At 35.8% G+C, this 11705-nt stretch overlaps 1 protein-coding gene across 1 annotated transcript in view; it reads right to left on the minus strand.

The window, feature by feature from the left end:
* Window positions 1-11705, minus strand: part of mnat1 (MNAT1 component of CDK activating kinase) — a 25322-nt gene that overhangs the window by 6221 nt on the left and 7396 nt on the right. The window contains exons 4-7 of the mRNA XM_016510979.1: window positions 10404-10507; window positions 10054-10194; window positions 9583-9714; window positions 1428-1549 (exon numbers count right to left, since the gene is read on the minus strand). Coding sequence (XP_016366465.1) covers window positions 1428-1549; window positions 9583-9714; window positions 10054-10194; window positions 10404-10507 — 499 coding nt within the window. The remainder of the gene's footprint in view (window positions 1-1427; window positions 1550-9582; window positions 9715-10053; window positions 10195-10403; window positions 10508-11705) is intronic.

The following is an 11705-nucleotide window of genomic DNA, read 5'->3' on the forward strand; positions in this document are numbered from 1 at the left end:
TAGACCGGTGACGACCGCACAGAGTAGCATTATAACAGAACTTTCAAATGTATCTAGTATGATAAAACAGCGCTGCTTTTTTTCCCCCACATACGCACGACCAGAAGGAGCGGAAGCAGTCGACTGCTTCGCTTCGACGGCTTTCAGCCTCACCCTGCTTCATTCTACTGTTAATAAATCATTAGCTCATCCATGAACATGATTTCTGCCCGAGTCCCGTCAGATTGCGTCGGCTGTGGGGATGAAGACGACAACTCCCATGATTCCACACTCAGTCACGGAGTCATCAAACTACGCCTTTGTCTATTTGTTTATTTTGAATACTCGCCCTCCAGCGGCGAAAATTACATATTGTGCCTTTAAAGGTGAACAATTATTTTTTTCATCATAAAAATTCTTAGAGATAGTTCACACAAAGATTAACATTCTGTCATCAGATTTTTCATTTTGGGTAAACCATCCCTTTAATACTATAGTCATCAGTAGGCTAATAAAAGCTGTTTTATTTGACATAAAGCCGGTCACCTCATGGGAGCATGTTGAGATTATTAAGAAATTATTATAGAGGTAGGATATAGTAAACAGCATTAGCAGAATAAAGATCACTGCATTAACGAGAGGCCCTAATATACGCAAATTTAGCTTCAAAGCCTGTGTGTGTTTGAGAAGAGTGAGAGTGTGTCTTACAAAGTTAAACTTAAGTAAAGCGTGAAACTGCAAGCATAGCAAAAATGTCAGCAGACTTCCTGTTTACCCTGGGAGTAGTGCACCATGGGAGATGTGGTTTATTTGTTTAAATAAGAGGTCATTTATCTCTGTCAAACACACACTCTCAACAGAAAGGGAACAGAGAAGGTACAAAAAGGAAACAACATCCTTAAGCAAGAATTTAAAAAAATTAACTTACTGACATACTGATAATAATATAATATAATATAATATAATATAAGTAACACTTTACAATAAGGTCTCATTTGTTAACATTAATGCATTAGTTAACATGAATGAACAATAAGCTATGTATTTTTACAGTATTTACTAACCTTTGTTAAAGTGGATTAATAAAAAAAAAAAGGTTTCTAGGTGCTTATTAGCATGCAATTTACTAACATACTGTCTACTGGTTTGTTAGTACTTATAAAGCACATATTAATGACTCATTCTGCATGACCACATATTTACTATATGTTTACCGATATGTTTACAGCTATTAATAAGCAACAAATTATGAGTTTATTGAGGCCAACATCAAAGCTAATAGTTAATTAATAGTGAGAATTGGTCCCCAAACTAAAGTGAGACCAAAATAAATGTTTCATTGTTAGTCCATGTTAACTAATGTAGTTTAGTAATGTTAACCAATGAAACCTTTTTGTTAAGTGTTACCATAATATAATTCACATTGGCAAAATGCAACTGATTCTTACCCTAATCGGCCCAATTGATCCAGTTCTGGAACGGGCGGCCCGTATGCGTCAATGCACAGAGGCTGATAGACGTACAACACCTCCTCCACACGAGACACGGAAGCAAAAGAAACAGTCTGACCCTGAAGGAAAGAGACAGAGAGAAAGACACATTTTTGCACTGTTTTGGCAATAAAAATGCACATTTTTTGCCATGACAATAAAAAAACACTACTAAACAAAAAAAATAGACAAGATTTAGATAGACAGACTGCCCAATTGTTTCAAACCCTGCCCATGAATACAGACAATGACTGACAGACAGAAATCATTTATGATTGGTTAAGTGTTCTGACTGGCTAAAAAGGCATGGACACTTTCTGAGTGACAACCATTTAGAAAGTAGGTACATATACCTATAAAAATTATGACTTTTGTTAGATTTTCATTTAACTTTCTTTAAATATTATTTTAATTTTACACTATTTTATTTAACACCATTTGAGGTGATCATATTTAAAACACACTCATTGAGTTTAAAATGAAACTGTTAATGCAGATGACCTCATTTAAACAACACTAACAGACATTCTGTCTGAGATGAAGTCACACACACACAAATGCATGGGTGCCAACAAACACACACATCCCTCTATGGATACAGATCCAAGCAGGGGATCTAAAGATGTATGACAACATCACTCACTGCCAACACACACACACACACAAAGGCAACACACACAAGGGAGATTGAACTTGCTGGAGGAGACAGACAGAAACCACAGCATGGTGTGTGTGTGTGTGTGTGTGTGTGTGTGTGTGTGTGTGTGGAGAGGGGATTTCCATGGGAGAGCTTCTCTAAAGATGTATGACAACATCACTCACTGCCAACACACACACACACACAAAGACAACACACACAAGGGAGATTGAACTTGCTGGAGGAGACAGACAGAAACCACAGCATGGTGTGTGTGTGTGTGTGTGTGTGTGTGTGTGGAGAGGGAATTTCCATGGGAGAGCTTCTCGTTACTTAGGTTTGAAAGTACTGCATGCATTTATACGGCAACAAAACAGCAAAGTAAAATAATGCCACACAAAACAGAGAGAAAAAGAGAGAAAATAACAGTGATACAAGTAACTAGAGCGTGAAAAAGAGCACTTGTGAGGGACATTTTACAATCTGCTAATTGACTGCAATTAAACATTCCAGAGTGTGAGCAACCTAAGTGCACAGCCAAAGTACAAAATTACATTTTTGCAACACTAGGCAATGGCGGGTGAATTTGGCAAAAATAAATTGGGCATAATGTATATTTAATATGAATATGTAGTATTTACACTACCATTCATTTTGAGGTCAGTATTTTGTTTTTTTTTAAAGAAATTCATATTTTTATTTTATTTTATTTATATCAGGGACAGTAAAGACATTCATAATATTACAAAAACTTTCTATTTCAAATAAATTCTGTTCTTTTGAAATTTTATGCATCAAAGAATCCTGAAGAAAAAAAAAAAAACATCACAACCATTTCCCACATTTAATAATAATAAGAAATATTTTTTGGAGCATCATATCAGCATACTGATTACAGAATGATTTCTGAAGGGTCGTGTGACACTGAAGACTGGCTGAGAATTGAGCTTTGCCAATTGCCATCACAGAAATAAATTTCATTTTAAAATATATTTAAATAGAAAACAGTTCAAAATTGTAATATGTAATTTACTGTATTTTACTGTATTTGTATTCAAATAAATTAGCATAAGACAATAAGAGACTTCTTTAAAAAAAAATTTTTTTTTTTAATCTTACGGACCTCAGACCTTTCGACAACAGTATGAGTATATATTTAAAAATAATATAAAAATAAGATCCATGTGATTTTTTATGGTAGCTTGAGAAATATTTTTGCCATTCAATTTAAAACTAGTACTGTTGCAGTAGATTTCTTCAGTAAAGTTACTTGGCTGATTTTATTTATTTACTAAAAACTATTTTTCCTCACATTGAACCCAGCAAACAACACACACACACACTTGCAGGATGCAGCACTCCAATTCTACAAACTGAACACTTTAACTTTCTATACACACCAAATGTTTGTGGTTAATAATGAATTCAAAATAACAAACATAAATTCTCTTGTCCACCCAGCCTGATCAGTTCCAAACTCACGTCTCACACACAAACAATCTGTCTAGAGATTTCCATGTTAACACATACAAACCATCCAATCATAGGTTACCCTGTCAACAGCCTAATACCAGTGGAAAACTCTTCAGAACTCCAGTACACACACACACGCACACACTCCATGGTAAACCACTACCGCATCTTTACCAACTCAAAATGAACATCTGCGCTCAGCATTAATTTGTGGTGTTTTATATGCGTGTGTATAGAGAAATGCTGCTGATTCTGAGTATGCCGAGTGACTATAGATACATATTCACGCCCCAGCGCCCTTAAAACAGAGCTGCTGGCTCGATCCATCTTCATTACTGTGTGGGGGTGGAGAGGGAAGGAAATCCCTGAGCTGAAACATCCCTCTGGTTGTCTGCGCATTCAGAGTTTCACTCCAAGCAGTTACACACAGTTTAACAGGGCCTTGCGTTTAAATCAATCATATATCTGCTGCGTTTCGACATTCAGTGCCGTCCAGCGCTTTAACCTCACCCCTGCCTGGGCAGTGAATCAGTCCATATGTTTGACATTAACACATAGTAAACATGTTTTTACGAGGTGGACTTGAATTTAAAAATTTTTAAATAAACCATCTCCCCTGGTTCTGCATTTTAGACTTCTGTCTTGGGAGGCACAGAACATTTTGACTGGCACAGGAAAGGCTCTACGATGCAACGGCTCAATTGTTTGTTCATTCTGTGGGTGTGATAATTTTCCTCAGCAAACCAGCAAATGCCAGTTATTATTTCTGAGGTGTGCTGGTATTGCTTCTTGCCAGCATTCAACTACAAGTATCAACCAGAATGTGGGACGGGATTTGGGAAATTCTGCTGTAAACTATGCCTTCTCAAATTTGGTTTTGGGAAGGAGACTTAATCTTAAAGGGAACTGGGAACTGTATAAACTTCTGTAGCATTTTATTCAAATCAAAGTTTCTTGCACCAAAAACAGTCCAAATTTAGTTTTACTGACCATAATTTAACTAAATAAAAACAGGCTGTTTTTGCTACTGTACCTTTAAGAGTTTATGTAAATATCTATTATGATTAGCTATTCTCTTTGTACCAGCATAGTACACACTGTCGGTCACCAAAGCAGACCAAGCTGACCATAGACTTTAAAGCTTATTCTGCCAAGAACCACTCCTTTAGACATTAAAATCTGTATGATTAAATTTAAAATAATTTTTGATGTAATATTTGGAGTGAGTAAATATGAAATCAGATATAACTACATATAACAACACAGGTGGACCCAAGAATATCTTGCATACAAACTTCTAAATTCCTCAATCAAATCTCTGAATATCTTTTAAAAATCTGATGGCATGAACCTTGAAAGCACTGCCAAATTCAGCTAATTGTTGCAGCCCTGTACACTGAAAACAGCTTTGTTTCCCATTGGACTGATAAAAACTTGTGCACCTTGACCCAAAAATTGCATAAAGTCAGCTAATCAGTTTCACTTTGGCTTTTAGAATTTTTTTTAGGAGTTCTGATAATATTCTCATAATTTATCATAATTTAAGTTTACATTAATGCGTTTGAAAAAAAGGAAAGAAACAGGGCTGGGAATTGACAGACATCCTGGTTTGTTTTTACAATTATATTTAGCTGCTGATTTTCTGTGTATTGAAATTTTTAATTGAATTTTTCATCCATTTTTAAAAGCATTTTTTACGCATTTAACATTTAACATCATATAAAATAAATAAATAAATAAGTAATTATAAAAGCTGTGTGTAAATTAATTTTCAGAAAGTAATGATTTCAGTTTGCATCTTGATTTGATCTATTTTTTAGCATTTTTTATTTGAGATTAGAGTCAGATTCTTTTATATATCATTTATTAATTTAAATATTTTAAGTCATCCTATGACCCCATTGGAAGTTTTCTACGGAAGTTTTCTCTGGTTGAGAAACATTGCTTTAAAGCTAAATTATACTGTATTATTTTTGTTAATAACTATTGATAAATATCTTCAAACGAGAATTGTCCATAAAAGTTTTTACAGAATTACTTTTGACAAAACTCCATTAAACGATGCGTGTTCCGAGTAAATTTCTTTTTTGGTTAAGTCAAGAGGAACATGAGAGAACGGCAAAAGGTTTCTGCTTCACATGGGATGAGGCAGGAGAGCGCATCGGGACTCTGACTATGCAAGTCTTCAGGACGCTCCAAGGTCAACAAATATAAACTGTCTATCAGCACCTCTGCTGACCTTCACACACACACACACACATACACACATTCACCTCAGATCAGCACATTTGAAAATGATCGCACACTCACACTGCTCTGCATGGGGCACAAGAGAAAAATGTCACAAAAACACAGATATTACCACAAATACAACAAAATATACTCATCAACACATTATCTTAAATATCTTAACCTATTCACAGCAAAATAATCATCAGTCGCTGAATTCACACTGAGAAAGTGTCCTGAATTTACCGTGTAACACTAGTGAACACACATACAGGTTCAGTGGGGATAAAGTGAGCTTTGTGGACCCTCCAGCTGGCATTAACTGAGCTCAAGTAACAAGTGTGAGAGCCAATGCCCTCTCCATGCCCTGTAACACACACTATTTTGATCTCCAAGCCTCTACTGGCTCTGTCCACATGTATGCAGAGTATGATTCTGCCTGCAAAAAGTCAGACGAACACACACATTGCTTAACTGCACCGCTCAGAACAGAAACATCTGTGCGTTAAATATAACCATATACGCGTGCCTCCTGCCTAATAGTCTAAAGCCATCTAAATCTGACGAACACTTTTTTGCCGGTACTATCCTCCATATGCCAAGATCCATGCCAACATACACACCACTCATCTCTTCATGCCAACCACAAGACGCGTTTGTGGAAACTTATGCACTTGGATACACATACACAAACACAGACAATTGTGCACACTGTTTCTGTTTTTAATTCTCAAACGGCAGTTATTTTTTTATGTATTGCTCCCCCTCCTCGTTTGCATACACATTCATGACATGTTGGTTCAGATCTGTCCTCTGCAGTGACCGCTGAAAGGATTTTTTTTTTTAAAGAACAAACCTGTTTTACCTGCTTTACAACAGACGCACCACAAAATGATATAAACACACACACACTCCCACGTCATACTCAAACATTGGCTAATACAAGCATGCTGGTGTGTCTGTGTATACGCAAAAGCTTGTGCACATAGTGTGCTGAATATTACACAGGAAACATGTTTATAAACACGAAAAAAACATCTATATAAAAATAAATAAGTATATATATATGCAGAAGAATTATGACTAATCATTAGCATTCATTCTTCATTTGGTGGCATTTCTCAGCTAATCCTGAAATTGATTTGATTGATTATTAATTAATATGATTAAAAATGTTATTCATTATATCACCTTTACAGATTATGTGTGCATGTATGTTGTTCCCTCACCATCATTATTCCAGTAGAGAAGATGTTTGCTGGCTTGACATTTTGCTTTTGTTTTTCTATCTGGGTCTCCAGTTGAACAGCTCGATCTTTATGTTGGGCCAACAGCACAGCTGCAGGTAACCTGGAACTTTCCTGCAAACACAAACACAACATTGAGGATATGCTTTTATTTTAAACATTTTTGACACTTTAATTGACAGTGAGGAGAGGACAGTGATGGATAGGAAGGGAAGATCAGGAAATAACAAGTTAAGTCAAACTTGCAATGCTTGCAGAAGCACCACAACTCAACATGCCAGAGCACTAACCACTAGGCCACAACTCAGACCAGATAAGGGTATTGTTTTATATATTGTGTCCAAGAATATCTTGCATACAAACTTCTAAATTCCTCAATCAAATCTCTGAATATCTTTTAAAAATCTGATGGCATGAACCTTGAAAGCACTGCCAAATTCAGCTAATTGTTGCAGCCCTGTACACTGAAAACAGCTTTGTTTCCCATTGGACTGATAAAAACTTGTGCACCTTGACCCAAAAATTGCATAAAGTCAGCTAATCAGTTTCACTTTGGCTTTTAGAATTTTTTTTAGGAGTTCTGATAATATTCTCATAATTTATCATAATTTAAGTTTACATTAATGCGTTTGAAAAAAAGGAAAGAAACAGGGCTGGGAATTGACAGACATCCTGGTTTGTTTTTACAATTATATTTAGCTGCTGATTTTCTGTGTATTGAAATTTTTAATTGAATTTTTCATCCATTTTTAAAAGCATTTTTTACGCATTTAACATTTAACATCATATAAAATAAATAAATAAATAAGTAATTATAAAAGCTGTGTGTAAATTAATTTTCAGAAAGTAATGATTTCAGTTTGCATCTTGATTTGATCTATTTTTTAGCATTTTTTATTTGAGATTAGAGTCAGATTCTTTTATATATCATTTATTAATTTAAATATTTTAAGTCATCCTATGACCCCATTGGAAGTTTTCTACGGAAGTTTTCTCTGGTTGAGAAACATTGCTTTAAAGCTAAATTATACTGTATTATTTTTGTTAATAACTATTGATAAATATCTTCAAACGAGAATTGTCCATAAAAGTTTTTACAGAATTACTTTTGACAAAACTCCATTAAACGATGCGTGTTCCGAGTAAATTTCTTTTTTGGTTAAGTCAAGAGGAACATGAGAGAACGGCAAAAGGTTTCTGCTTCACATGGGATGAGGCAGGAGAGCGCATCGGGACTCTGACTATGCAAGTCTTCAGGACGCTCCAAGGTCAACAAATATAAACTGTCTATCAGCACCTCTGCTGACCTTCACACACACACACACACATACACACATTCACCTCAGATCAGCACATTTGAAAATGATCGCACACTCACACTGCTCTGCATGGGGCACAAGAGAAAAATGTCACAAAACACACAGATATTACTACAAATACAACAAAATATACTCATCAACACATTATCTTAAATATCTTAACCTATTCACAGCAAAATAATCATCAGTCGCTGAATTCACACTGAGAAAGTGTCCTGAATTTACCGTGTAACACTAGTGAACACACATACAGGTTCAGTGGGGATAAAGTGAGCTTTGTGGACCCTCCAGCTGGCATTAACTGAGCTCAAGTAACAAGTGTGAGAGCCAATGCCCTCTCCATGCCCTGTAACACACACTATTTTGATCTCCAAGCCTCTACTGGCTCTGTCCACATGTATGCAGAGTATGATTCTGCCTGCAAAAAGTCAGACGAACACACACATTGCTTAACTGCACCGCTCAGAACAGAAACATCTGTGCGTTAAATATAACCATATACGCGTGCCTCCTGCCTAATAGTCTAAAGCCATCTAAATCTGACGAACACTTTTTTGCCGGTACTATCCTCCATGTGCCAAGATCCATGCCAACATACACACCACTCATCTCTTCATGCCAACCACAAGACGCGTTTGTGGAAACTTATGCACTTGGATACACATACACAAACACAGACAATTGTGCACACTGTTTCTGTTTTTAATTCTCAAACGGCAGTTATTTTTTTATGTATTGCTCCCCCTCCTCGTTTGCATACACATTCATGACATGTTGGTTCAGATCTGTCCTCTGCAGTGACCGCTGAAAGGATTTTTTTTTTTAAAGAACAAACCTGTTTTACCTGCTTTACAACAGACGCACCACAAAATGATATAAACACACACACACTCCCACGTCATACTCAAACATTGGCTAATACAAGCATGCTGGTGTGTCTGTGTATACGCAAAAGCTTGTGCACATAGTGTGCTGAATATTACACAGGAAACATGTTTATAAACACGAAAAAAACATCTATATAAAAATAAATAAGTATATATATATGCAGAAGAATTATGACTAATCATTAGCATTCATTCTTCATTTGGTGGCATTTCTCAGCTAATCCTGAAATTGATTTGATTGATTATTAATTAATATGATTAAAAATGTTATTCATTATATCACCTTTACAGATTATGTGTGCATGTATGTTGTTCCCTCACCATCATTATTCCAGTAGAGAAGATGTTTGCTGGCTTGACATTTTGCTTTTGTTTTTCTATCTGGGTCTCCAGTTGAACAGCTCGATCTTTATGTTGGGCCAACAGCACAGCTGCAGGTAACCTGGAACTTTCCTGCAAACACAAACACAACATTGAGGATATGCTTTTATTTTAAACATTTTTGACACTTTAATTGACAGTGAGGAGAGGACAGTGATGGATAGGAAGGGAAGATCAGGAAATAACAAGTTAAGTCAAACTTGCAATGCTTGCAGAAGCACCACAACTCAACATGCCAGAGCACTAACCACTAGGCCACAACTCAGACCAGATAAGGGTATTGTTTTATATATTGTGTGTGAAGTATATGATATACGGACTATGGACAAAAAAGACAAAGTCTAAAGTCAGATACACATGCTAGAAAGGCAATGAGACATCAACCCATGGACCAAATCAACACGAGTGTACCAGTTCATCCAGCAGGGCCTGTTTGTTTTTCCTCTTGGTCTGTAGTTGTCTCTGTTCCTCCTGCAGGGTCTCCAGTCTCTTCTGCTCTGAATCCTGCTGCTCCTGTAACAACAGCTCCTCCAACTCCTCCTGCTCACGTGTCTAAGAGAGGCAATATTAAATTAGGGATGGAAAGATAAAATAAAATAAAATAAAAGCTCAACTGTGTCTTGAGCACATGCACAAATTGCTAAGCTGTGGCTCCAATAAGATGTCATTCTGATCTCTGCTACAATCTATTTCTGCTTAAATAAGATTCTCACTTGTGAAATTATCCAACTGTCCAATCAGAACCATGCACACATACTCACTAGTTTGGCTTTGTTTTTCTGTATAATGTCTTTGTTATCTCGCTGGTACTGTTCCATAATCTGCTTGGTCCTTTCAACATCTATGTTATTAGTCAGGTTAAACACTGGACAGAGAAAGAGGTAAATACATTTATAGTTTTTCTCAGTCGATTTGACACTTTTCTCCAATGCAGTGTACTTGTTCTCAAAACAATTAGCACAGCCATCCAAACACAAAATTATCTTAACCAAACAGTTCAACTTTACTGCAAAATGAAGCACTGCAATTTTTTCTAGTTATGCTTTTATTAAAAGTAAATATTAGCATCAAATCTATAGGTGTGTTCTCTATTGATTATAAAACACATTCAGCTGTAGATGTACAAATATGCCAATGAAAATACATGTTTATTGCAATTCTTCAACAGGGAGTTTTGTTTTACATATATTGTGTATATCTAAATGAAATAAAAATTATTCCAACATCAACACCTGCTATCACCCGTGAGAAAAAAAAAACAAATTGCCCCTTTAAACTTAAAATCTGTTTGTGCCGCCTTTATCAGCAAGAACTGCAAACAAACTTTTCTGATAACTACAGATCAGTCTTTGTGTGTGTGACTTTTTTTGCTGGTGAAAATACTAGTGTTCTAATAATTTTGGCCACCACTGTATATACACACGTGTGTGTTTGCGGTATACATGACTTATCCTGAATTATTGATCTTGCCTTTCATTTACATCTGGAAGAGAATTTCATTGCATTTTATCTAGACTACATATTTGCTGCGCTTGCATCATAGGAGAAAAAAATGTAAAAAAGGTTGAATCCATGCTTGACAAGCTCCTGTCTCAACATCTCCAAAGGTCTCTTCCTTTGTGGCTGTTGATATTGTTCTGGATCACCATGTCAACAATGCTCCTGTTCCATTCAAAATCATCTTGATTGTCCACCTGAATGACCTCAAACTTAAATTCTGAAAAATGTTTGGACATTTACAGTAAGTAACAGAAGTTGTCCCAGGAGGACTAAGAATCTGTACTAACAACAATCACATATATATATATATATATATATTGCATATTATATATATATATATTGCATATTTGTTCTTGCTCTTTGTATACTTTCCCTTTTATTATTACTCTAAAGCAATTGTGATAAATGTGTAAACGATTAGGAAAACTGCATTTCCTGTGTTGAGTGTATGATTAACCGAATAGTTATCAGTTTAGGACCAATCGAAAATATACCATGTTCATTTGATAGAATGACAAATTACAGAGTTTTGTTTGTTGTGTTTGGACAAATGGTACATAAAT

Source organism: Sinocyclocheilus rhinocerous, unplaced genomic scaffold (genome assembly GCF_001515625.1).
Source record: "Sinocyclocheilus rhinocerous isolate Xijiao unplaced genomic scaffold, SAMN03320098_v1.1 scaffold1243, whole genome shotgun sequence".
Taxonomy (NCBI): Eukaryota; Metazoa; Chordata; class Actinopteri; order Cypriniformes; family Cyprinidae; genus Sinocyclocheilus; species Sinocyclocheilus rhinocerous.